Source organism: Mustela nigripes, chromosome 9 (assembly GCF_022355385.1).
Source record: "Mustela nigripes isolate SB6536 chromosome 9, MUSNIG.SB6536, whole genome shotgun sequence".
In the NCBI taxonomy this organism is placed as follows: Eukaryota; Metazoa; Chordata; class Mammalia; order Carnivora; family Mustelidae; genus Mustela; species Mustela nigripes.
Window position 1 is genome coordinate 960309 of NC_081565.1, and position 25912 is coordinate 986220.

General features: G+C 65.0%; 3 protein-coding genes across 6 annotated transcripts in view; 1 reads left to right on the forward strand and 2 right to left on the reverse strand.

Moving 5' to 3' along the window:
- Positions 1 to 2503, reverse strand: part of CCDC183 (coiled-coil domain containing 183) — a 14127-nt gene extending 11624 nt beyond the window's left edge. The window contains exons 1-5 of the mRNA XM_059410295.1: positions 1851 to 2503; positions 1257 to 1378; positions 724 to 801; positions 383 to 550; positions 148 to 252 (exon numbers count right to left, since the gene is read on the reverse strand). Coding sequence (XP_059266278.1) covers positions 148 to 252; positions 383 to 550; positions 724 to 801; positions 1257 to 1378; positions 1851 to 1920 — 543 coding nt within the window. The 5' untranslated portion in view covers positions 1921 to 2503. The remainder of the gene's footprint in view (positions 1 to 147; positions 253 to 382; positions 551 to 723; positions 802 to 1256; positions 1379 to 1850) is intronic.
- LCN15 (lipocalin 15) overlaps positions 1 to 15312 on the forward strand; it is a 28125-nt gene extending 12813 nt beyond the window's left edge. Inside the window, exons 2-8 of one of the 3 annotated variants that reach the window (XM_059410293.1) lie at positions 7530 to 7643; positions 11782 to 11921; positions 11998 to 12068; positions 12297 to 12407; positions 13136 to 13237; positions 13466 to 13532; positions 15190 to 15312. In XM_059410293.1, coding sequence (XP_059266276.1) covers positions 11809 to 11921; positions 11998 to 12068; positions 12297 to 12407; positions 13136 to 13237; positions 13466 to 13500 — 432 coding nt within the window. In that variant the 5' untranslated portion in view covers positions 7530 to 7643; positions 11782 to 11808 and the 3' untranslated portion in view covers positions 13501 to 13532; positions 15190 to 15312. Of the gene's footprint in view, positions 1 to 7529; positions 7644 to 11116; positions 11452 to 11781; positions 11922 to 11997; positions 12069 to 12296; positions 12408 to 13135; positions 13238 to 13465; positions 13533 to 15189 lie in introns of those variants that run through there. The other 2 variants (XM_059410294.1, XM_059410292.1) reach the window with 2 other exon arrangements.
- On the reverse strand, positions 4108 to 6103 carry TMEM141 (transmembrane protein 141). 2 transcript variants are annotated; one of them, XM_059410289.1, is made up of 5 exons: positions 5996 to 6103; positions 5643 to 5709; positions 5332 to 5470; positions 5068 to 5175; positions 4108 to 4753 (listed from the first exon to the last, which is right to left on the reverse strand). In XM_059410289.1, exons 1-5 carry the CDS (start codon positions 6047 to 6049, stop codon positions 4624 to 4626), a joined length of 498 nt encoding a protein of 165 aa, XP_059266272.1. In that variant the 5' UTR covers positions 6050 to 6103; the 3' UTR covers positions 4108 to 4623. The 2 variants fall into 2 exon arrangements, with proteins under 2 accessions (XP_059266272.1, XP_059266273.1); XM_059410290.1 differs by having other exon boundaries at positions 4646 to 4753; positions 5387 to 5470.
- Positions 15313 to 25912: the final 10600 nt, after the last annotated feature.

Genomic DNA, 25912 nt, shown 5'->3' on the forward strand with positions numbered 1-25912 from the left:
GGGGGGGGGGGGGGGGGGGGCGCGGTCCCGCCCGGAGGCTCCTGTCCCCACTGAGATGCCAGCCCTGCACCGAGTCTGGGTCCTGAGACCCCCGGCGCCGGCGGCCAGATGGCTTCCCTGGGCTGGGGACTGGGGTGAGGGGCTCACTTTCTTCAGGTAATCCAGCAGGCCCACGTACAGCAGGTGGATGTTCTGACTTGTGGTGATCTTGACCATGGTCTTTTCAATGCTGTTCTCCAGCTGGCGGATGACCTGGGGTGGCCCGAGGGCACACTGTTCTTAGGGACACAGCACCCGGGTGCCCACCTGGAGGCTGCGCCTTCTTCCAGGGGAGGGCGGTGTCTCTCGTCTGGCCCCGCCCCCGCGGCCCCGCCCCCGCCACCTGCAGCAGGTGCAGCTCCTCCTTGGTGGCGGCCGGCTGGCTCCTCAGGCTGGCCAGCTCCAGCTGCATGCTCTCCAGCTTCTGACCCCGCCGCCGCACCAGGTGGATCAGCACGTTGTGTACGTTCACGCGGTCGAACACGTACTTCCGCAGCTTCTCCCGCGCCACCTGGGTCAGGGAGGGCACGGCCCGCGCGTGGGTGCGCACGGGGAGCCGGCGCGCGGCGGGGCTGGAGCGGCGGGACCCCGGGATCGGGACGGGCTCCGCAGCGCCGTTTAGTGGTGGTGGTGGGGGGTGCGCACTGGCTGGGCGAAGCCGAGGGGTCCCCCCTGCCACCTTACCTCCATGGTGGAGCGGCCGTGGGCCAGCCTCATGGACGTGTCCTTCCTGCAAGCCTTGGAAATGGTCCGCTGGTCGTACTGCAGAGCGGCAGTGGCTGAGCTGGGGTCTGTGTGGACCCCCAGGCCCCCATCCCTCCAGGCATTCTCCCCTGGCCTCTTCTACCCTGTGCAGCCCAGCAGCAAGGCCCCATCCAGACCATTCCAGCTGAGCTGTGATGGGAGTCTGGAGAAGAGGGCCCAGGGCTCCCCTCCAAGGCCAGAGAGACAGAGGGGCCCGTGCTGTAGGGGGTAGGCCCCCAAAAGGACCCCGGCCAGGCCCACCCTGCCGGCAGACTTTTGGGAGTAACTGCAGCTAGGGGAACAGGTCTTGGGAAGCCCCTCCCCAGGATGCCCGCCGGCTCCAGAAGGGCAGGGGAGGGGGGAGGAGAGAGGGCGCCTGCCCTCCACTTGTGTGTGGGACTGTTGCGGCAGGTGCATGCCCCACCCCCCCATCCCCAGCCAGGGGTCTGCAGGGTGGGGACGGGACTGCTCACCTTTTTGGCCAAAGCCCAGTCTTGGGTCCCGCGACGGATGCCGCTGCGCAGGAGGGCCAGCGTGCTTTTGTTCTTGGCCGTCTTCTCCTTTACCGCTTGGATTTGCAGTGCCCGGCATTGCTCTGGGGTGGGGGGTGGGGGCGGAGGGGCAGAGGGCCAGGGGGCCAGGATGTGGGTGGGTCTGGGTCCCCGAGCCAAGGGGGCTCCACACCAGGGCTGTCCGAGGTGGGGCAGGCAGGAGAACGCTGATCCCACGGCACAGTCCTTCCCCCCACTGCTCAGGGTCATGGGCTTCCTGGCTCAACGGTGCTTATGGGGGTGGCTGTGCGGGGCACATCCTGGGATCCCTTCCAGACCCACGGGCCAGAGAAACAGGTGGGTCCTTTCCTGTCTCCTCTAGCTTTGGGGCTCACAGGGCTCACACATCTCTTTGAAGCCCCCCTGCATGGCAGTCCCTTTGGTCCCTTCTCGTAGGTCTGTTGGGGGGGGGGGTGGCCACTAGCCCTTGTATGCCCTGGACTGGCCCTGTGTTAAATCTGAGAGCTCTGAGCCCAGGGAGGGGCCAGGCAGGGTGGTCCCCTGGGGGCGGCTCACCCTGGAGCCGAGTGATCGTCTTCAGCTCCTGGATTTGCTCGTCCGCCTCTGCCTCGCTGCGCGTCTTCATGGTGGCCCTCGGGGTCCTCTCGGGACCCTCTGCACCTCCCGCCCTCCCTGTGCTGAGCCTGCTCAGCAGAACTGCACGCAGTTCAGCTTATCCCCGGAATCTCGGCCCATTGTGATGGGGGCCAAGGTTCTCGATGTCCAGTTCAGGGAACCCTGGCAGTCCTGGACTGCCCTGCCCCCACCTGCTGCCCCGAGCGAGCCTGGGGGGCTGTCCCCAGGATGTGTGTCTTGTGGCTGCTCTCGGCTCAGGGGTATGGGAGGAGGCGCCTTCCACAGGAAGGTCTGTGGTGGTCTGACACCGTACCCACACCAGCCCCCCCCCTACCCTCCACACCTCCATGCTGTCCTCCACTGAAGTCTCCTAAAACGTCTCACCTCTGCCTTATGGGATCTCCGTTCCCTCAGCACACCCCAGGCTCAGACTCACAGACTGGACGAGCTGGCTCGTGAGGTCCCACCTCTCCCTGCCTTCTGCCTGCTGCCTAGAGCCCGTCCTGCTTTGCCTCTGCCTCCTTGGGGGAATTCCTGGGTCTAGCCTTCGGTGCCACTTACTCTGGGAGGGGCCACCCCAGCCCATGCTGCTCTTGGAGTTGTAGGCCCTGAACCCCTGACAGCCTGGGATCCCAGGGGTGCGTACCAGCTCGGTTACTGTTTCCGGCCACGCTGCGTGAACTTGCTGGAGCTGCCGTAACAGAGAGCCACAGCCCGTGTGGCTGCCAGCGTGGAAATTTATTGTCTCATATCCTGGAAGCTGAAAGTCTGAGATGGGAGTGCTGGCAGGCTGGTTCCTCCTGCGCTAGGAGACGGCCATCTTCTCGCTGCGTCCCCACAAGTTCGTCCCTCTGCTCGTGTCTGTGTCCTCCCCTCAGAAGGACACAGTCCAGACGGGATCAGCCCCCCCCCCCCATTTTAATGCGATCATTTCTTTAAAGGCTTTGTCTCCAAATGCAGTCATATGCCAAGTCCTGGGTGTTAGGTCTGTGATGTGTAAATTTAGGGACACGCAGTTCATAACCATGGCTGGCAGGCTAAGACCCTACACAGGGGTCACTTCCTGGTCATTGCCACTTTTTGAAGAAAGTGAGTCCTGTCCCATTTAAAACTCCACGGGCTCACTTTCTGCCACCCTCTGAGGCCGCAGGGGTTTGGAAGGACCAGCCATAGGCATCCCCCGACCCCGTCTTCTCCCTGGGCCGCAGGCAAAGCCTGCTCGCTGTCCCTCAGTATTGGTTCTGCCTTGTTCCTCAAACCCCTGAACTTTAGTGGGGTACGTGGCTGCCCAGAACGAGGCGGTCCTCCTAGGCGTGTACCCCATGACTTAATTTTGGCTGGTGGAGGGTAAGCCCAAGCGGTGAGTGAACTATCGTCTTCCCTAGTGACTGGGATGAAGGCATGATGGCTGGAGCTGGCGCAGCTTCCCAAAACCATGAGGTGCACCCGGAAGAGAGGCCACAGCAGGGGAGACAGCAGGGACAGCAGGGGGCAGACTGGAGGGAGTCCTTGAGCACCTGTCAACCCTGGATCACTTACATGAAAGAAAACCCCAACCCTCGCTCACTCACACCATGGTTATCTTGGACTTTGCCTGCCCACTCACCGATTCCCTGGTGCACAGTAGGCGCTCAGCGTTCTTCTCAATGACCGGCTAGGCCGGGAGGTGCAGGAGTTGGGCTGGGGCTGGAGCAGCATGGCTCCAGGTCGTGGGCCTTCAGTGTGACCGGGAGGGCTGCTGCCCAGGACGATGGACTTGCCCAGCTTTTATGTCATCGCTGCCTCTCCCTCCGTCGGGTGTGTGGGGCATGTAGTCATGCCCACTCAGAGCTTTCCCTCCCTGTGGACGGAACTCCAGTAAGCTAGCTCTGGCCGCCCTCCACCCTTCACTTCCCCCTGCCTTGGAGTGAAGTGACTTCATCTGACAGGTGTGTTTGGAATGGTAGACAGGTAGGCATGGCCACTTCCTGTGCCTTGAGTCCCAGGGGCCAGGCGCTACCAGGCCGCACACCCCTGCTTTGCTCCCTCATGGCTGGACGTATGCAAGCAGACCCTGCGTGGGAAGGCCTGTGGAACCGTTGGATTCTAGGGCTGTGCTGGCAACTGCCCTGGCGGGTCCTCCAGTGCCAGTGTATGGCGCCGAGAGGATCTGTGTCTCCTATTTTCTTACTGCTTTGACGTGTTTCCTGATGGTTGTATTTTTTTTTTTTAAGATTTTATTTATTTATTTGACAGAGATCACAAGTAGGCAGAGAGGCAGGCAGAGAGAGAGAAGGGAAACAGGCTCCCTGCTGAGCAGAGAGCCCGATGCGGGGCTCGATCCCAGGACCCTGAGATCATGACCTGAGCGGAAGGCAGAGGCTTAACCCACTAAGCCACTCAGGCGCCCCTTCCCAATGGTTTTAGAACTCAGCTGGGAAAAGGCAAGGCATTTATCTGTGCAGCAAGCCCCCCAGCAGCTGTCCCCTTGGACCGTGGGGGACGCCAGGGCCAGAAAGAGAGTGTCAGAGCACCAGGGCCCGCAGAAGTCCCTTCCACCAAGTGCCAGGGCCTCTCTGATGCTCTCCAGCTCTCAGCATCCACCATGTTTCTCACTGCCCTCTGGGAGGCCAACCACTGCAGGGACAGCCCCGCTGGTGTGACCTGGGCAGTAGCAAAGGTTTGCACAGGGTTGGCAGACCTCCCATGAATGTCTGCAGGGGACACTGTTGGGTCACCTTAGGCTGTGGAGAGGACCTGTGTGAGGGGGGAGGGCAAGCCTGAGGTGAGGAGGCCCCGAGGGCTCGAAATTTTCCGCCCCAGGTCTTCTGCGCCCCAGGTGGAGCTCTCCTAGCTGTGCCGATCTGTAGGAGGCAAAGGGAGACAGCTGGAACCACAGCCTAAGCCGCTCACCAGAAGGACACAGGCCTGACGTCAGCCAGCTTGGTGTCTGGACACCCTTCTTGGGGTGACCACACACCTGATTCTGCACTCCCCTCCTGCCCAAGGGGCTCAGGAAGGTCTGGCTGTTGCATGCCACCCACTCCTGCCCTCCAGGATGGACAGGCCAGAGGGGAGAGGCCCTGTCCAGTCTATACCGTGGGCCTCGGGTTTGCCTGCCGAAACCTCTGGCCCCAGAGCCTCAGGTCCTGCTTTCTGCTGCCCTCTGGCCTCTCACCTGCACCCCTGTCTTCGGGGAGCTGCCCCGTCTCCAGGAAGAGCCAGAGGTTGCTGCATCTGTGCGACTCCACTCGGGTCACCCAGTAGCTGGCCACCGAGCCTGTGACTGGGGAGCAGGGGCCACGGGCCAGTTGGGCAGAGGGTCCTGTGGGCTTGGCAGGACTCGCACCGAGAACTGGTACCCCGTCCCAGGAGGTGGGGATGCACGGGACCACGGCCTCCCCACCCCAGTGGAGACACCCCGCCGGAAAGCCAGCATCACCTCTGGCGACTCAGGTGCATGTCAACGCGGGAGGCACAGCCCCTGGGGTACCCACCCACGGCCACCAGCACATGCCACTGGAAGGGGTACAGGAACTTCCTCCGGATGAACATCTGCAGGCCGAAGGCGGCGCCGGTGCCTGCCCAGAGCCAAGGTCCCCATCAGCCAGCCTGTCCACCGCCTGGGCGCCCACAGCAGCCGTCAGGCTCCCAGCCTCCGAGGACAGGGGACTGGACGGCAGCTGCTCGGCACTCGGGTGAGACGGGAAGGTGCGGTCTGTCCGGACCCCAGGACGTCTGGACCCAGCCTACCTGCGACAAAGCTGAAAATGCCCTTCACGAAGGCCTTGGACTGGCACGCGGCGTACTCCCCCAGTCCCTGCGGCGGCGGAGGGGTGAGGGCTCAGTCCCCGCGCCGTTCACAGGCCCTCCGACCCGCCCTCGGGCACACTCCGGCCGCAGGGAGCGGGACCACTCGTCGTGAGGCCCTGGGGCTTGCCCACACCTGCCTCCAGGTCCACCCAAGCTGCCCCGATGCCCACAGCCGGAGCGTCCTCCCCCCGACTCTCTTCCCCGAGGAGCGTAGCCCCCCATCGAGCCCCCACCCGCCCCGCTCAGGTCAGCTTCTGAGGTCCGGGGCCCGCGTGCCAGGCCGGCCTTCTCACCGGGTGCTTGGCGGCCACGGCGTCGTCCACCCGGGACAGGCCCAGGTTCACCATGGCTGGCAGGTCACCCGTAGCGGACGGGCGGAGCCTGCGCACGACGTGCGGGGGGCGGGGCGAGCAGGGGGGCGGAGCCTTGCGGGACGTGCAGGGGGGCGGGGGCGGGACCCGCGTGAGACAGGCGGAGGGGCGGGTGTGGACAGGGGCGGAGCCTGCGCGGGCTGCGCGCTGGGGGAGGCGGAGCGAAGAGGGGGCGGAGCCTTGCAGGACGCGCGGGCAGGGGCGGAGGGGCGGGTGCGAAAGGGGCGGAGCTTGCGCGGGACCGGCGAAGGGGCGGGGACGAGCTCGCAGGAGGGGCGGGGCTGGGGGGGACCTGAGAGAGGGTGGGAAGGGCCGAGGGTCTGGCAGAGAGTCTGCGGTGTGGACTCAGGTGGTCTTTGAAGTAGAGGGGCAATGAGGCTGGGGCCTGGCCAGGTCTTCTGGGGGAGAGGGGGCATCAGTTTAGGTCGCCGGTCAGAACATTGAAGTCCTAGGTGGCGCGTGGGCTTGGGAATGGACACGGCTTGGGCGTCGCGTGACCTGTGGGTGGGTCCAGCTCCCCAGTATGCCCCAGCCACAGGGTAGAGGCCAGCTACCTCCCGTCCGGAGGATGAGGCGCCCTGAGTGGGGGACAGCCTCTGTCCAGGGGCCAAGGCTGGGCATTCTGGGTGGGCCAGACGCCCCTGGCCCCCCCTCCCCCGCCCCGCCCCGCCTCCCTGCCCTAGACGGTAGCACTGACCTGAAAAACAAGTTATTTTACCAGCAACGAGGAGTTTACTGGGGAGCAGCAGAGACTTGCAATTTGGGACATTGGAGCCACAGCAAAACCAGGGATGAGGCCAACCAATGACCACGAGGAAGTACTTTATGGAGAAGGAGTGGGAGGGGTTGCTGTGAACCCAGGCCTGCTGGAGAGAAGCAAGCGCTCCGGGTGGTGTGGGCCGGGGTCGGTTTCTTGTAGGGGAGACAGTGCACATCTTTCCCCGTGGGGCCTGGGGCTGATGGTTCTCCCTGCCGTGGTCTGGCTGCCCAGAGGGCCAGGAAAGCCAGGGCAAGCTTGGGGGATGGTCGCCTTGTCCCAAGCCCCCAGAGCCCTAGATTCAGGTCTGCACACAACCGGGGAGAGTGGGCTGCAGGCCGGTACCCTTCCGCCTTCCCTGGCAGCACAAGGAGGCCATCCTGTGCTGTCCACACTCCGTTTGCCAGGATGAGCTGCTTCTGCCCTTCCCACCACCTGCCTCCCCCCTGCCCACACCTGGAGGGGTGCGTGTGGGCAAGCTGATGCATCTGAGCCGGCCCCTCCTACCCAGACAGGGGTCTCCCCACCCCCCTTCCCCCCCCGCCCCCCCCCTCCCACCTCTCTCCCCCTGCCCTCCTCCCCCCTCCTTGTCCTTCCCCTCCCTCCACGCCTCCTGCCTCCTCCCCTGTCCCACTCTCCCTCCTCTTCCTCCTTCCTCTTCTCGGTCCCATTCTTGTGGCTGCTCCAATGAAACTGGAGGCCCAGCAGACGGGAGGAAGCCTGAAGCTTGCAGCAGGGCAGCGGCTGGTCATCCAGAGGCTGACTGGAGCCAGGAAGTGTGGTCCTTGGCGGCTGAGGCACCACCCCTGCCCTGTAAGTGCCCACGTGACTGAGAGCTCTGTGGCCTGCCCTCAGGTGCAGGACATGCCACCCCAGGAGGCCACGCCCTGACTGGCCTGCACATTGTTGACGCTGCCTGAGGGGCAGGAGCCCTTCGTGAAGTCACTGCAGAGGTGCCCAGCCCTGGCCCGTTCCCTGGAGGGACACAGAGGGCACGTGCAAATTAGGGGAAAGCGGATAGTGTGTTTGCAAAGCAACTCCCCAGACGTGAGTGGGACATGGGAGACCCCGAGGGCCGGGGCAGGAACCTAGAGCTCAGAGCACCCCAGGTTGGGGGGGCGGACACCTGTTCCAGCACGTAGAGGGGGAACTGTGTAGGTGAGACCCCTGGGGTCTGTAGGGGAATCTGGCCAGCACAAAGTAACCTCCATTCCCCTCCCACCTCCTGCTGGGCCCCCTGGGGTGGAGCCCAACTGTGCAGGGGGCCAGGGGGCCCTTGATTGTCCGTGCAGCTTGGGCTCCCTCCATGGTCAGCAGGTGGAGGCTCGGAACACCTGAGATTCTTTCTCCTCCCCTGAGGACGGGTCCCAAGGTTAGGAAGCACCCCGGAGGGGGCAGGAACCTGACTGGGCTGGGCCTGTCGGAGAGGTGGTCAGCAGCCCTGACCCACCATAACCAGTGAGAGTTTACTGGAAGGATACTGGGGCTCCTGGATTAGCAGGGTGCTGGAGAACCAAGAGAGTGGGTACAGGGGAGCCTCGGCGGTCTGGTGAACAGGAACAGAACGAGAACCTCCAGGGAAAGAAGTGTTGGGTCTGAGCCAACCAGCCTCTGAGTCCTAGCCCTCCTCCTGGAGGCTCAGAACCCTGGGCCGGCCAGGGGGACTGATGGGCAAGGTGGCAGCCCCCCACACCTGTGCCCCTTGGTCTTCACAGTGTGACGCTGGGAGGCAGTGAGGCAGGGAAGCCAGACGAGGCTCCAGGCGGAGTTTCAGCTGCGGCTGTGGACAAGGCAGGCCATGCCAGCACGCAGACCCCTGCCACGGGCTGCAGACGTGGTGGCGCAGCAGAGAGGCCCCAGGCTCTAGCGGACCTGCAGGCCGAAGCGACCTTACTCCCTCATTTATCCACAGCTATGAACCGAGCACCTTCTGCGCCCGGAGCTGGGGAATCCGAAGCCGTCAGGCCCCTGGTAGCGCCGGCTGTCCCGGAGTTTAGAGTGTGCAGGGCAGAGACAATACGTAAACACAGAAGAATATGCAGATTAAGCTCACAGCCCGGAGGAAAGAGATCGGGGTGGAGTGGGGTGTAGACTGCGGTTTGAGGAGGGGGCAGAAGCCACAAGCTGCCCGGGGAGCGGCCGGCTCCGGGCCGGTGCTGGAAATGCCACGGGGCCAGCGGGCCGGGTGTTGCCTGGTGCCGGGATGGCTCCAGATGCCGGGGCGCGTCACATTTGTTCTCCTTGAGGTTGCCCCCCGCTGTGAGGCCGAGGACACAGGGAGCCGACGGTGGCTGGGCTGCGGTGAAGGCCCTGGGCAGGGACGTGCTGGGGGCCAGTGAGTTTTCCATGGGTAGAGGGGCTGCCCTGCCCCTGGGGGGCTCCTCAGGCCGTCCGAGGCTGTGGTTGTCCGGGCCTTGCTCAGGCCTGCGGTTGGCGTGGGCACCTGTCCTGCCCCCACCCTGGCCTTGGAGCTCTGGCCTTGGAGGGCATGGGACGGATTCCTTTGGCCTTCCTGTCCCCCAGCCAGGGAGCTGCGTTTGGGAGAAGATTTTGTACGTATTTGTCACTTGTATTTATGCGTTTTATTATTTTTTTTAAGATTTTATTTGACAGACAGAGACCACAAGTAGGTAAAGAGGCAGAGAGAAAGAGAGGGAAGCAGGCTCCCCTCGGAGCAGAGAGACCGAAGTGGGGCTCGATCCCAGGACCCTGGGATCATGACGCGAGCCGAAGGCAGAAGCTCAACCCACTGAGTCCCCCAGGCGCCCTGGATTTACGCGTTGTAAACAACGTCTCGGTCACACACGGACCTCACTTTTTCGCTGTCAGCTCTGTGAGTTTATAGACAGACGCAGATGCGTGGCCACAATCCCAGGTCCGACAGTGGCCGCGTGCCCTTCTGCTGGCCGCCAAGCCTACCTACCCCCCAGCCCGCCACCGCCGAGCAGCTTCCTGTTCCTGGGCACTTGCGAATTCTGGAAGGTTCTAGAAAGGTATCCCCATCTGTAGTCTTCCTGAAAAGGCCTCTCTCACCCAGGAACCGATGGGGATTTTCCAAGCGCGTTACCTGAGTGGATGGTTTGCTCCTTCCACGCCCTCCTGCCATGGACGGTTCGTCATCCACGTGGCCATGGGGGACACTTGGTGGCTTCTGCTTCCGGGTAGTTTTGAATAAAGCCCTCCAAACACCTAGGCGCAGGAGTTTTTTCCAATTTTTCATTTTTCTCATGTAAACACTGAGGTGTGCGATTGTTAAATTGTCCGGAAAATTAGTGTGTCCCTTTCTGAGAACCCACCACAGGGTTCCCAGGGCCCCGGCCCCGCGTTCTGATGCCTGGGCAGCGAGGACTTGGGCACGGCGACCCGCAGCCCTAGAGCTGGGCCGTGTCTCAGAGCAGCCTCGCCTCGCCGTCCGTCCCTTGATCACGTTCTCCCGTGTTGGTTTTCCAGCTGGACGTCGTCTTTGGTGAAGCGGCTTTTCAAGTCTTTGCTCGTTTTTATTTTTTTAAGTTGAATTGCTTGTTTTTCTTATCATTGCATCTGGAGAGTTCTTCGTAGATTCAGGATTTACGTCCTTTATCAGATGCACGTTCTGTAAACATGGGACTTGGCGGGGAGCTGGGATCCCCTGAATCCCAGCGCAGGCGGCCGTCAGAAGCCCCCCTCCTCCCCTCCCTCCCCGCTGGGGGTGAGGCTCTCTCTCGAGCCCTGTAGGCCCCTCCACGCCAAGCACTTGGCAGCGCTGGCCTTGCCCGGGCCTCCCGCCCCCGATCAGAGGTGTCTGGATCGTGTGCCCCAAGGCCAGCAGGTAGTCCTCCCGTGGAGGGCGCCATCTGCCTGCACAGGAGAGGTCACGCGGGAGGCCTGGCCAGTGAGCCCCCAGCAGCCCACGGTGCCGCCCTGGCGACACTCGGGCCTGCATGCTTATGCAACCTTTGATAAGACATTTGTGACGCCATAATCCACCCTAAGCAGCGGCTCAGCTCCGCCCTCCAGACCGGCCCCAAGACCTGGTGCGTGGCAGTGGGGCCTAGAGTGAGGGGTTACCCAGGCCTCTGATGTCCCCTCCGTCACAGCTGGGCTGACCCATGGTGACTCCACTCTTGTGTGCGGTGTGGGGGGGGGGTATGGACAAGTGAGGACTTTGGGGACCCAGACCCTGGGTAGGGCCCGTGAGCTGGAGCACCCCCATGTGCCCCGGGCCCCCGGCCCCCGGCCCCAGCCAGTCTAGAGGTGGACGGAGGCCAAGGTGAGGTCTCTGCTTGGTCCTCGGCGACGGGCTGGCAGGTGCGGATCGGAGAGGTGAGAGGGGAGAGTCCGCCTCTCTGGAGCCCTCCAGGAAATGACCCCCGGGGCCGGTGGGGGACCTCGCGTGGCTGTGCAGGACAATGGACAATGGAGGCTGAGTTTCCAGAGCCAAGTGCATCTGCTGCCCCACGGCCCCTCGGCTAAGCCCGCTGGGCTATAAAGCCTGGCCTCCTGGGGCTGGGATTCCCGCGCTGGGAGCCGGGGGGCAGGCATGGCCTTGAAGTGCGTCCTGCTGGGCCAGGTCCTGCTGCTGCTCTGGGTGTCCGTGGCTGGGGCCGAGGTTCTGCTGCAGCCAGATTTTGATGCCAAGAAGGTAACAAAGGCCCCTGTGCTGTGGCGCGGGTGGACATGGGGGCTGAGCCCCACAGGATAACAGGGTGGGGCCCACGGCGGACCTGCTCTGGGCCTTGAACCCGCCAACCCTCGGACCCTCTCTCCACTTAATCCTGGAACAACCATGTGGGGGTAATTACTGACCCATTTCACAGCTGGGGGAACAGAGGTCATGCGACCTGTCCAGGTAGGTGGCAGAACGGGGGTATGAGCACGAGACCCCCAGCTGCGTGGGTCCAACAAGCCTGTGTGGCCGTGGGCTTCGTGGCCCCGGTCCCAGGGCAGAGCCGGCCACCGAGCTGCTTTGCAGTTCTCAGGCCTCTGGTACGTGGTCTCCATGGTCTCCGACTGCAAGGTCTTCCTGGGCAAGAAGGACCACCTGCTGATGTCCACTAGGACCATCGAGGCCATGGCGGGGGGCAACCTCAGTGTCCACATGCAGTTCCCTCGGTGAGTATGGTGGGGCTGGTGGTGCGGGCGGGGCAGGCCAGCAGCTGAGAGTGAGCCCCGGGCTGTGCCCCCCCAGGGCTGACGGCTGTCACCTGCTGGACGCCGAGTACCTGAGGGTCGGCTCCGAGGGCCACTTCAGAGTCCCAGGTAGGTCCTGCCCCGCCTGCCCTCAGGGACCCCTGACAAAGCGTCTCCATGGCGTGACATGGACGGTCCTTCTACCTGGGGCCACGCCCCCGCCCCCCCTCCTCCCCACCCCTCCTTCTCTCCACCTTCTGCCCTTTCCTTGAGCCCCGGAGCGGAGGCCGGCGTGGGTGGGGGTCTGTGCGCGGGCCCCGGGCCCTCCCCCACGGCTGGCTCCCCCTCCCTCTGCAGCCCTGGGCTACCTGGACGTGCGCGTCGCGGACACGGACTACAGCTCGTTTGCCGTGGTCTACATCTACAAGGAGCTGGAGGGAGCCCTCAGCACCATGGTGCAGCTCTACAGTGAGCGCCCGGACGCCTTGGCCTCGCTGGCTGCTGCCCCCCTGGGCCTCTCCGCCCCACCTGGGGCCGCCCCCTGCCCCGTCTCCCCCCGGCGCGGCCCCTCAGGCCCGGCCTCCCCTCCTCTGTCACCCCAACGGGCAGCCAAGAAGGGGGGGGTGGCGGGACCCCGCAGCTCTTCGGAGAGGGGAGGAGTCGGTGCGAGGGGCCTCTGGGGGCCTTGCCGCCCTCTGGCCCCGCTGCCTGAGAGCCGAAGTGAGGCTGAGGTTCCGTTTTGCTGTAATTTCTGAGGGCCTTGGCAAAGTGGGCAAGGGGGTCCCCGAGGTGCAGAGGTTGGGGTGAGGGCTAGAGACTGGTTTGGGGGGCTTGAGGGGTGTGGGGCCCAGGGGGACATGGCCCTGGGGAACACCCGAGGCCTGCCAGTCTCCCAGACACCCTGTGTGGATTAGGAAAGGACACCCCTCCGGGCGGCTTCAGTCCCCCTGATTCCCCGGCCAGGCAGGCACTTTTGAGCAGTGCACAACCTGCTCAGTCTTGGGTGATGGACCGGCTGTCAACTCTTAAGGAAGAGCGCTGAGGCCGGGAGACCTCCCCCCTCCCCTCCCCTCACCTCTGTGAGCCCCAGAGGCCTCTGCCCCCTTCCCCTTACCTCTCTGTGAGCCCAGGAGACCTCCACCCACCCCACAACCTCTGTGGGACACAGAGCTCACTGGGGCCCTGCTCTGCCTCAGGCCGGACCCAGGAAGCAAGTCCCCAAGCTGTGAAGACCTTCCGGGACTTCTACCCCACGGTGGGGCTCGAGGACGACATGATGGTCATGCTGCCCAAGTCAGGTGCGCAGGCCCCTTCCCGACCCCTGGGAGTGAGCCAGACCAGGTGGTGTCTCTCGTAAGGCGGGCCGCAGCCCCCTCCTCCCGCCCGCGCACACTGAGGAGGAGGTTATGGGCAGCCGGGAGGGAGAGGCTTTCAGGGGCTGGGGCTGTTTGGGGGCCCAGGAGGTCAGGCTGCAGGAAGCTGTGGGCAGTCCGGCGAGCTCAGCCTCTCTGTCTTCCTTCCCGCAGACGCGTGCTCCTCTGGGGACAAGGAAGCTCCCTGACACCTGTGGAGACCCACCTCAGCCCTTCGCAGGTAGGCGCGAGGCAGGGCGGCCTCTCCGTCCTGTTCTCCAGGGCCTGCGTGGACAGCCCTGGGCTGCTGCTCTGTCTGCTGCTCTGCATGTGTGGATCCCACTCCCCCAGCCCCCACCCAGCTGCCCAGCCGGCCGCTTCCACGATTCAGGCCTCAGCTTACATGCTACCTCTTCCAGGAAGCCTCCTCTGATTTCCTAGGGCTGCCTTAACAAATTACCACATATGACACAAGTTTGTTCTCGCCACCGTTCTGGAGGCCAGAGCCAGGGCCCGGCTGATTCCTTCTGGAGGCTCAGGGCCGAACCTTGGCCTCTCCCAGCTCCTGCTGGTGCGGGCGGGCCTCCGCCTCCCTTGGCTTGTAGTCCCGTCCCTGCTGTCTCTGCCTCGATGGTCACACGGCTGTCCTCCCTCTGTGTGTCTGCGTTCAAATGTCCCTCTTCTGACGAGGACACCGGTCACGGGGGCCGGACCCGCCCTAAGTCCACGACAGCAACGTCTCCGTCCTTAACTGGTCACGTCCGCAAAGACCCTGTCTCCAGGGAAGGTCCTGCTCTGAGGCCCTGGGTGGACGTGAGTCCGGGAGATGCTGTCAATCCAGTGTGCGGTGTGTCCTGCCGCCTCTGGCTACCTCCCTGGGGTACTAGGCCTTGGAATTGTCTAGGAACCTGGTCTCCCCCGGAGGGTCCCATGAGACGGGAGCCGCCACCTTGCATGGCCCTGCCGTTATAGGGTTATCGGGACATGGAAGTAGGTGGACTCTTGGGGACACCCTCCCCCCAAGTAGATGCGAAGAAAATGTCCAGCCCCTTACCAAGTTCACAATGAATAGTTTGGGAACCCACGTAAGACAATAAATAACAGGAGTGTCAGAGGCAGCCCTGTGGTCCTTCCTGGCCTGTGTGTGGGGGGGGGCTCCTTCCGCGTTCCGAAGGGCGCGCCCCACCATCCCTCCCGGCATCCCCCTACCTTCTCCCCCCGCATGCCCCTGCCTTCCCCCCAACATCTCCCTCGGCATCTCCCCCTGCATCTCCTTCAGCATCGCCCCCTGGCATCCCCCCGCCACCCCCCAGCACCCCCTCCACTATCGCCCCTGGCATTCTGCTCTCCCGGCCCAGCTGGCTATTCACCCAGGGGGCCTTGGGCTGTTTCAACTTCTCGTGTGTCTAGAAGCTGCTGCCGACCCCTGGTCCCTCCGCGCCCCACAGGTGCTTGTCCTCGGTGGGAGGAGAGGGGGAGGGACATGCCAGGTCAGCCTCTGGGAGGTTCTACCTTTGGAGAGTAGGAGCCCCAGAGTCCTGCTGCGGGCCTCGCCCCAACTTCCAGGGTAAAGCGTCCCACGTGGACCCCCCTCTCAGGGGCTGAGTCTGGGGGTTTAGTTGTGGTTCAGTGGCCCTTGTGGGGCATTCTTGCTATGCCGGCCAGGGAGCAAGCAAGGTGCTGGAGAGTGTGTTGGGGTCCCCAGGACCGCGGGAAGCCACGGTGTGCTGCTGGCCTCTGGGGCCACCGTGGTGAGCTTCTGCAGTTGTGGAAGCTTCGATGGCGGAGTTAGCTCTGGCCTTGCAGACGACGCGTGCCGGGATGGGGGCAGCGAGAGGCTCCGAGGAGTGTTTGTTGAATGGGTGTCTGGAGTGACTGGGCCTTTCCTGTCTGTGCAGGGCGAGCTGGAGCAGCAGACCTTGTCGTGTGGAGTTGTCCGGACCCACCGTCCTCCTGGGTCACCCCTTCCTCCCCAACCCTGGGCCTCCCTCTTCCCCTCAATAAACATATTCTGCAGTCCAGAGGCTCCTCCCCTCTTTGCAGGGGCCCTTGGGGAGGGCACGGTGAGCCCCGTCTTGATCCAGGACTCCTGGGGAAACCGAGGCAGGGAAGTGGGCACGTGGGAGACGCTGACCACTGGGCAGCTCCTGGCTCGAGGGGACAGGAAGCTCCAGCCCAGCCTGGCACCCGCGAGGGGCTGTCCCCGTAGGCGGTGTCTGGCACCATTGTCCTGGTCCTCATGGGCTCACGGCACCTTCAGGGAGCCAAGGTGCCCTGTGAAGACCACCTCGCCGTGGGGGCTCCGCTGGGCACATGTAGCCCCCTGGCCGCCGGAGCTGGGGGCACAGCAGCATAGGAGCCTCGAAGCAGGGCTCACAGGGGTGTTCCCTCCTGCTGCTGGGCTGACCTTGACCTTGGCTATGTCATATGCTCCACGGTGGACCCCTGGACACACACAGTGAGCTCGCTGCATTCCTTACTCAGGAAACTGAGGCATAGAGTAGAGAAGTTGGTGACTTGCCCAGCGAGGGGCCAGGCTGAGGCTGAGGCCCAGTGGTCAGGCTCCAGGGCCTGGGCTGCATGCGGACACTCCTTGAGATGCTGGGGGAGAGAGCCCTCCCTGGGGGCCCGCCGCTCTCCTGACAGGAACTCAGTGTGTCCAGGTCAGTCCAGTGCACACACTGTAAAGGGCCAGGGGAGGCGACAGGAAGGTAGTGCGGGTCCTGCCTCATTGATCACAGGTGCCCTGCAGCCTTCCCAGGTCTGGAGCCGGAGGCGGTCGGCCAGATCAGATGAAGGGCATCTGTCCTCATCCTGCTCCTGGTCACCCAGAGACAGCGTCCCCCACGCTTCCTGTCCTCCCTCTGTTGCCTGGCCAAGCACTGGGGGCGGGGGGACCCTTTCTCATCAACCCGGGCTGGGCCAGCTTGGGGCTCGGATCAGCTAGTCCCAGATCAGCCTCCTTGGGGGGGGCGCTGCTGGTCCTGTGGTGTGGTGGGTCCCTCGGTCTCTGGCGGGCTGGCCAACTCTGGGCTTCCCTGTCCTGCCTGGACGTTCCCACACCTGGCGGACCCTAAGCTGACAGCCTTGGTGGAAGGACAGTGCAGCATCCAGGATCCGAGGCGGCCTGTCTCCCTTCGGAACGGGAGCTGCTCTGTACAGGACCAAGCCTGGAGCCCTTCCAGGGGGTACTTTTCTGGCCCCGAAGCTGGGAGGCTTGCCTCTTACTGGTCTAGAACCACAAATGCTGGTCCTGGCAGGAGTTTCTCTGGGCACCCTCGGACCCCTCCTGGCCACGTGGCACCCGTCCCCCTGCTTTGTGGCCATTACGGCTGGGAAACCAAGGCACATGGCTTGCCCTGAGCCACACAGCTGGTCGGGCCAGGGCCCCTGTCCCTGAGGTGGGGCTCCTCTTGCCAGGCTTTTAATCTGGGACAAAATCTACTGTTGAGGGGGGCCCAGCCGTACTGTTGTCGGGGGCCCGGCTGGGGAAGAGCCGGCTCTGGCCTCCCACTGCCCTGGCTCATGTCCTGGCTCTGCTCCTCAGGTCAGGGGCCAGCAGGACGGGGCCGCTCTCAGGCCAGCCTTCTGAGCGGTGGGTCGTGCCTGGCTGTGCGCCGGCCTGAGTGATCCAGGCGAGGACAGGCATGGGGCCTGGCCTGGGGATGGGGCTGTGTCCTGTCACGGCAGACGGTGGACGAGAACGTGGGCCCCAGGAAGGCGGCTCCCCAGTGTGTGCCGAGATCCCTGAGACGTGGCCGTCCACCTCCGCCCCACCCCCCCAGGGACCTCTGTGCCTCTCCCATGCTGCTCCCAAGCTTCCTCTCCCACAGGGACCTCCGCAGGGAGACGAGACCCTGCCTTCACTTCCCCCCTCGGCTCAGTGAGCCGTACCAGGCCTTCGGAGCCTCTCCTGCCCCAAGGCTGATCAGGAAGAGCTTGAGAGCCGCCATATGCGGGGTGAGGAAGGTGCTCCGAGCCCGTGGGTCTGGGTGCGTCTGTCCGCCCCTATGGGGTTGGAGCTGTGGTCCCAGCTGCCCCATGGTGGGGGCCTCGTCCCCCTCTGCTCAGGCGGCCCCCCCCCCGCCATGCCCACATTTGTCCCAGGCCAGGAAGCTGGCATTCGTGTGGGCTGACCCCACCCCGGTGGCTGTGGGTGTCCCCAGGGCCACTTCCCGGAGGGGTCTCGGCCACCTGTGCTGATGACCGTCTCTGGCTCTTGTGCAACGCTCCCCCACTAAAAACCCAGGTTCCGGGGAGCAGAGGCACCGCAAGCCACGATGGAGGCTGGGCTCCTCACTGTCGTCCTGGGCGTTGTCGTGGTGCAGGCGCACACAGCCTCCCAGGACCTGCACCTGCAGAAGGTGCCCTTTCTGTCTTACGTGGGGAGGTCGGGGCCGGGAGGAGCCTGAGTGTCCAGCCCCCCTGCCCCCCAGCCGACGCCAGAGCAGCCTCATCAGGGGCCCCAGGACCAGCCCTCCCCAGGTCAGCCCGGACAGAGCAGGTGGCTGAGGGTCTGAGCCTAGCCTGGCTGTCACCCGGTCCTTGGGAGGGAGGGTGAGCAAACACCCGGGACCGACAGGGCCAGAGCCCTCCCTGAGCTTCTCCGTGGGCAGCCGGCTGATCCGTCTGGGGCTCAGCGTGGACCCTTCCTGCTCCCGGATCGGTGGGGTCCGTCCCCTGGGAGCTCCAGAAGGCACAGGCCAGGTGCCTGGGAGCAGCCCTGCTGTACCAGGGCTCACGGGGCTGCACTGTGTGGCGACCCGAGGACACTTTCCCAGTGCGGGGAGCTCACAGGGGGCTTTGCCCGAGTCCCTTCTTCACAGGTCTGTGTTGGCAGCAGAGCCAGGAGCGCTTCAGAAGGGCTCAGGGAGGACAGGCGCTGGGGACGTGTGTGCTTCCCTCTCACAAAACGAGCAGTTTCCGGGTTCAGACAGAAGTTCTGGGCTGCGGTGCATTTCTGAAGGCAGGAGCCCCCCCACCCCAGCTCCCAGAGAAGCTGTACTTCCCGTGGGTACAAGCCTCCCGAGGGCCGCTGGCTGCTGCTTCCCCTCTCTGGAGCTCCAACCACCGCTGCCCCTGGCGTCCGGGCCGCACAGAAGGCGCCCTGCTGTCTAATGGGCTGAAGGAACTCCTCGGAAGGATGGTGAATGCTGTTTTGCCACAAAGACATGCTGACCTTTCAGGGACCACCCGGAGGGTCTGCCACCGAGGACAGGGCTACGGCTTCTCTCTCCAGATTGCAGGATTCTGGCGGGAAGTTGGGGTGGCCTCCAGCCAAAACCTGGCACTGAAGACCCCAAAGAGGCTAGAAGCCTTGTTCCTGACCTTGAGTGGACGTGAGCTGACTGTGAAGGTTGCATATAACAGGTGAGGGGTCCTGGGGCCCCTGGGAGCTCCAGTAGGAACAGGCAGGTGTAGCCGAGGGCCTGGCGGGGGCAGCTCCATCAGCTGTGGCTGTGGGGACTGGACAGGGTCAGCCCCGCTGTGTCCAAACCCCCAGACCTTAACCCCCATCCCCAACACCAGAACCCCCAGGATCCTGGAGCTGTTACATGTAGACCTAGACCTTCAATTCTCCCGAAAAGAAGTGTAGTGTTTTGATAAGGCCCCATTAGGTTGTAAGACACAAAAGAAGCCTTGGGGCTCTCTAGGGGCCCCGCTGTTCACCTCCCCTAGCCTCGCCCTGGCCCGAGCTCTCCGGGGTACAGACACACCGCCGGGCCTCTCCGCCCCGCACGCCTGGGATGTGCCTGGCAGAGAATGCAGGCTGGTATTTTCCTGATGAACACCCTGCCGTCTTTCAGCTCAGGAAGTTGTGAGACAGAAAAAATAGTGGGCTCAGAAATAGACGTTTCAGGGACATTTGCTTTTCCTGGTAAGAAACCTTGTCCTGTCGCTACAGTTACAGACCCCTGGCCCTGCATACCAGCTACACTTGCCTGGCTATTTTTCCTGTGCTGTTCCCCATGCTGTTCCCTGCACTCCTCCTCAAGCCCCAGGTGCTCCCATTCTCTTACCGCCAAGTGGGTCATCCTTCAAGGGCTGTTCTACCTGTCCCCCCAACGCCCTGCCCAGCATGACGGGAGGGTCCGGGCCCTGGGTGCGGAGAGGATGGAGTCAGACCCTGCACCCCGCCTCCGAGGTCTGCCAGGTTGTGAGGTAGCCGTCGGCATGCCTGCGGCCTCTCCGGGGCCTCTTGCTCCCAGGCCACAGGGAGATCCACGTGATAGACACGGACTACGAGCAGTATGCCATTTTGAGGCTGTCCCTCCGCTGGCAAGGCAAGGACTACTATGTGCTCAAGTATTTCAGTAAGCGCAAGCCAGGGTCCGGGGCTGGGCCTGCTGCTGCCCCCCGGGGACGGCCCAGCCCAGCCCAGTCCACCCCATGCCCCCCCGCAGCTCGGAGCCTGGAGGATGAATACGGATCAGGCTTCCGGAGATTCCGGGACTTGACTGCAGACATGGGGCTCTATCTGGTGGCCCGGCATGGTGAGCCCCAGGCATTCTGGGTGGGTGCTAGGCTGGGGACCCTGAGGGTGGGCAGGGGTCCGAGGGGCCTGTCCGGCTGCAACTCACGCCGCCCCATCCCTTAGGGAGATGCGCCGAGCTCCTGAAGGAGGTGAGCCTCGCCCCGGGCTGCGCTGGGCCCCCCGCCAAGCTGAGTCTCCCACCCCGACAGGGGCCCCAAATCACTCTGGATCCTGGGCCTCCAGGGTGGGGACGCCGGGCTGCCAGAGGGGGACCCATGAGGCTGGGGGCTCGCGGGCAGGGCTGGGAGAGGGAGGGGAGGAGGCCGGGCCCTCGTCCCGCCCGCGGGGGGTGAGTGGGGGGACACAGGCCCTGTGGGCGCCATCTCGGGTTCCCCGTGTCCCACCCGGTGCCAGGCCCCCAATCCCCTCTGTCTCGGGGACGGTGACCCTGCCTTTGCAGGTAGACAAACTGAGGCCCAGGGCGGCTTTGGCTCGCGGTCATGCAGCTAGGACACGGGCCTCCCCACCCCCCAGCCCTAACCACTGCCCTGAGAGGCATTTGGAGGCCAGGCCGTGCCCTGAGGCCCTGCCCTTCTGTGTCTCAGGAGCTGATCTAGAGGAGCCCTGGGCCAGGCCGGGATGCTCCGAGCTCCGTCCCTCTGGCCTGTCCTGGCCCCGGGGGGCTGCTGGCCCTTGCTCTGAATAAAGCGCACTACCGAACCCGCTGCCCTGAGCATCTTTCTTGGAGCAGGGCTGTGGGGGGATGGGCGGGGCTGCCGGGAAGTGGCAGCAAACCCCGCTGTCTGGTGGTCTGTGGGTGCTGTGAGCACCTCTGGGAACGGGAGTCGTTCATATCCCCCCCGGCTGGGTCTTCGTCCCGGGAGGGCTGAGCTGGGGGAGGCCACTGGCCGGGCTGGCTTCTGGTGCATTCCCTGGTTTTTTCCTGGAGAGCCAGGGGACCACACCGCTCGGTGCAGGAGGACAGGCCGTCTCCCTCTTCCCGCTGGCGGTCATGCCCAGCCCTGCCCGGCTCAGAGCCCGCAGGCCAGGCTTCCCGGGTGCGTGGGCCCCACGGTCCGTCCCAGGCTGCCGTCCTGCTCCCGGAGAGCCTGAGCGGCCCCAGGCAGAGCAGGCAGCCAGTGGGCTGAATGGCCTGGTGGGCGACCAGGATGGGTGCGAGGAGGGACGTCCTATACGAGGAACCACGCTGGAGCCTTCTGGACTCCTCCAGTTCCAGAACATTAAACGGTGTTTGGACCTGGGCAGACCTCTGGTCTGTCGTCTCCTGGGTGACACGGCAAGGCTCCCCTCCAGGGTCCTGCAGGGGTCTGCGGAAGGTTCCCTGGCCATGGCTGGCTCTAGCGAATCCTGGGGATGCCGCCCTGCTCTGCAACTCCGGCGCGGACAGGCCAGGTTCCTCAGGAGCTCGGTGGCCCAGCGTCTGTCCGGTGGAGACAGAGCCAAGCGGGCCCTGCTCTGGGGGTTGCTGGGGGCCGGGTGGTCCCGGGTGCTGGGAATCCCCACTTCCTTTTTTTTTTTTTTAAGATTTTATTTATTTGTCAGAGAGAGCGAGCGAGAGCAAGCACAGGCAGACAGAGAGGCAGGCAGAGGCAGAGGGAGAAGCAGGCTCCCTGCGGAGCAAGGAGCCCGATGTGGGACTCGATCCCAGGACGCTGGGATCATGACCTGAGCCGAAGGCAGCTGCTTAACCAACTGAGCCACCCAGGCGTCCCCCCCCACTTCTGCTAGAGGAACAAAGGGAGACCTTCCCCAGGCTGCTGCGTGGGGCGGGGGATGGGCGCCAGCGGGTGGGGTGGGGTGGGACCTCCACTGTCCCCACACTTCACTTACAGAGCACCAGCCAGTGCAGACACAATCAGGAACACTTGGGTGGGGTGATGGCCCGGGCTCTGCCCAAACACGGAGCCCCGGTGCCAGGTTGGGGGGAGGGGTGTGGGGGCCGGGGCCAGCAGGGTACAACCAGCACGGGGAGGGGCCCAGCAGCGGGGGCCAGCTGGTCCCCACGTCCTGCGGTCAGGACGCCTGGCCCCGCTGCCTCCGTCGTGGGGAAGGTGGGTGGATTCACGAGCCCCCATCAGACGGGCCGCTGCGGCTGCGGGGCTCCAGGCACCCATGACCCCGCGGCGCTGGGACCGGACAGTCCCTTTCCTGCTGCAGGTCCCCTTCCTGCCGGCCCCACCTCCCCGGCCCCATCTCCCTGGCTCCGTCTCCTGGTCTCTGGCTCTCTGGTCTCTCTCAATCACCCCCTCAGGATCTGGATCCTTCCGGCCATGTGGTGGGAAGCCCCCACCTCCCCCTGACTCGTGACTGCAGGGTGAGGACAGGGAATAGCCCTTGGGGGTGGGTGTGGGGTTCAGGGCAACGGCACCCGCCTGCCCGGTCAGCTCAGGAGGAGCCTCACACCCTCTGCCCTCAGCTCTTCCCCTGTAAGATGGGGACTGTCCCTGCTGGGGGCGGGGGTGCAAAGGTTTGGGTGAAGAGAGAAAGCCGGGTGGCGGGGCCGCCCTTGGCTCCTGAGTCTGCAGGACGCCGCTCCCGGCAGTTTGCTGATGGCTGTGGGTCTTCAAAGGCCTTGGCGGGCAGCCAGCAGGGGCCGCTGGGTCTGGACGTCCCAGCCCTTCTGGGCAGCTCACAGCCCTGGGCTGTGCCCGGCTGCTCTCCGTCAGTGCTGCGTGGGCCTCCATGTCCTCCGTCCAGGCCCGGCTGGCGGGCCCTTGAGTGCCTGTTCTCATGCCTGGGGCATGGCTAGGGCCCTGAGGAAAGACACCAGGCCCCACAGGAAGTACCACCACCCAAGGAGAAAGCTGAGGGGATTCTAGGCGGCCGTCTGGCCCCGTTGCCCTGATCAGGCCCTGCCTGCAGGCCTCGCCCAGCACGTATTCCCAAAGTGCTTTCCAGGGGGTGGCTAAGTCCTGGTGTCAGGTCACGTCCTTCCTGTCCTGTCCTGTCTCTTCATCCTGGAGGCCAGGCACTGCCCTCCAGCCACGGGGACATGCATTTTGAGAGCCCAGGGTAGCTTTCCTCCCGGGGGCCTGCGGCCCAGCTGCTATGGTAGCTGAGCAGACAAATGGACATGAACTGACGCTGGGCACCCACTGGGTGCTTCTCCCTCTGGCTGGCCTGTCTCCTGGGTGGGTGGCCGCCAGCTGGTCTGCCACACGCTGCCTCACCTGCTCAGTGAGGCCAGCCTGGGCCCCTCCCCAGCGCCCACGGAGAGACATATAAGCCCAGGGACTGGCTCTGAGGCCGTAGCTCCTGTGGCTTTGGGGAGCCGGTCCCCAGTGCCCACCCGCCCAGACATGAAGGGCAGAGTGCTCACGGCCCTGCTGGGGCTGTCCATGGCGCTGGCCGCAGGCACACAGGACCCGGTGCTGAGAGACTTTGACTTTGCCAAGGTAGTGGGTCTCGGGGCACAGCCGTGGGGGGTGGGCCACCCCAAACATGCTGGCCCACTCTGTCTGGTGCCTCCAGCAGTTTCCAGACCACTGCCCCATTGGGTCCCTCCAGCTCCCTGTGACCCTAGTTTTTAGGCCTCTGGTACGAGATCGCCTTTGCTGCGAAGCTGGAGCCCCAGAGCTCACTGCGGAAGAAGACTAAGGTGGGGGCCGTGGTGGTGGGGCTGGAGGACAGCCAGCTGGCCCTGATCGCCGCCTATGAAGAGTGAGTGGGGCGCTAGAAAGAAGGGCCAGCCCTCCTGCCCACGGGCCACACCGTCACCCTGCCAGGACGGAGATGGGTTTGGGGCAGAAAGAAGCGGGGCAAAACCCTTTTCCCAGGAGGGTCCTCAGAGCAGGGGCGCTGGGGACCCCTCTCCTGGGGCAGTTCCTTGGGTGACCCTTGATTTCGGGAGCCGTGCCGGGTGGGGCTCGGCCTCCAGTCCCACTGCCCGGAGCCCACCCCTGCCAGGGGCCACCCTCCGGGCCCGGCCGGCAGCAGACCCGCTCACGTCTGGACGTGTGTGGCAAGGGGTGGCGTCCCAACTTCGGGGGCCCCGGGGACTGGGGGGTCTTTCTGCCTGGCCACCGTAGGGTGTCTTGCCATCTGGGGGCTGCCCGTGTCCAGGACGGCAGCCGTGCTCGGGGCCAGGGCAGCTGGGCTGGCAGGCGTCTGCTCTTCCCAGGGAGGGCCGCTGTGTGACGGAGAAGAGCCCGGCCCTGAAGGGGGACGTCCCTGGGAAGTTCAAGATCCCTAAGAAGACCGGTAAGGGGTGCCGCCCCGAGCACTCGGGCCCTTACCTCCCCAGGCTGTTCCGCTTGGCCTGAGGCCACGTGCTGCCCAGCAGGTCTGGGTCCCCCAGCGGATGGGCCGGATCGGGGGTGGGGGTGGGGGAGGCTTCCTGGCGTGGCTCCCGCTCAGCCCACGCTGGGCACCGAGACACGGTCTGGTGGGGCGAGAGGACTCTCTGTCCTCAGGGGGGCTTGGCCCCATGGGCTGCTCCGGTATCCCTCGGGCTCGTGGCTCAGGGCCCGCTCTGCCCAGGAGCCCCCGACGCTGCCCTTGGCCGCCTGAAGCTCTGGGGGGTCCTCAGGCTCCTGTCTGAGATGCTCACATCACATCTGATCGGGCGTCCTCCTGTCCTCATCAGCAGATGCTCCGTCCACTGTCCTCAGGGAGGCCCTGTGGGGGCTTCAGTGCCCTGTGCCCACGTGGGTGTGTGTGGGCACGTGTGAAGTGGGTGTGCGCGCGGGGGTAGGGGCTGAGGGGCAGCGAGGGTGGAGCCTGGGACCTCTGCCCCCTCTGTGTCCCAGGAGCCAAAGACGTGGTGGTGCTGGCCACAGACTACAAGACCTACGCCATCATGGACGTCACCTTCCACAAAGAAGGAGCGGCCCAGAGGGTCCTGAAGCTTTACAGTAAGCCCCGGTCAGGACCGGACGGGGGTGGGGTGTGGGTCTGCCGCACCAGCTGTGCTCCAGCCCCCCGGGGGGGGTCCCAGCTCGGGAGGAGGTCAGCAGAGAGGTAGACAAGGCAGAAGGCGACAGGATGGGCCGCGGGGGATGGAAGGGGGGGATGACACGGGGCGGTGGGGGGATGGGTCGGGGGGGAGTGCGGGACTGGGCAGGGGGTCAGGGCCAGGAGGGGACGGGGACAGGACCCGGCAGGGCGTGGACAGGATGGGCCTGGGCAGGGAGCGGTGGGGCGGGGCGGACATCTGGGGCTCTCCCAGCCTGTCTGCTGCCCCCACAGGCCGCACCCTGGAACTCAAGGAGGACATCATGAAGAGGTTCTATGAGGTGGCCAGGGAGTCCGGGCTCTTGGAAAAGGACATGCACCTTCTCACGTGGGACAGTGAGTGTCCCGGGCCTCTGGGTCAGGGCTCCCCATCTCTCCAGCGGTCCCGTGGCGCCCTGGCTTCCCCGACCACGTCTGTCTTTGTCCACAGCGGCCTGCGCGAGTTTGCTGCACAGGGTGAGCTCCTCCTCTTTGTTCTTAGCCGGGGCCGGCCGGCCTTCCTGGACTCTCCGTCCCGCACCCCTCCCCATCGCACGTGGGGCCGTGGCCTCTCTGGGCCAGCTTGCCCTCTGCCACAGGGCCTGGGCGGCGGGTGGGGGTCCGAGGGGCCCGTCCGGCCGCACCTCACGCCGCCCCGTCCCTTAGGGAGATGCGCCGAGCTCCTGAAGGAGGTGAGCCTCGCCCCGGGCTGCGCTGGGCCCCCCGCCAAGCTGAGTCTCCCACCCCGACAGGGGCCCCAAATCACTCTGGATCCTGGGCCTCCAGGGTGGGGACGCCGGGCTGCCAGAGGGGGACCCATGAGGCTGGGGGCTCGCGGGCAGGGCTGGGAGAGGGAGGGGAGGAGGCCGGGCCCTCGTCCCGCCCGCGGGGGGTGAGTGGGGGGACACAGGCCCTGTGGGCGCCATCTCGGGTTCCCCGTGTCCCACCCGGTGCCAGGCCCCCAATCCCCTCTGTCTCGGGGACGGTGACCCTGCCTTTGCAGGTAGACAAACTGAGGCCCAGGGCGGCTTTGGCTCGCGGTCATGCAGCTAGGACACGGGCCTCCCCACCCCCCAGCCCTAACCACTGCCCTGAGAGGCATTTGGAGGCCAGGCCGTGCCCTGAGGCCCTGCCCTTCTGTGTCTCAGGAGCTGATCTAGAGGAGCCCTGGGCCAGGCCGGGATGCTCCGAGC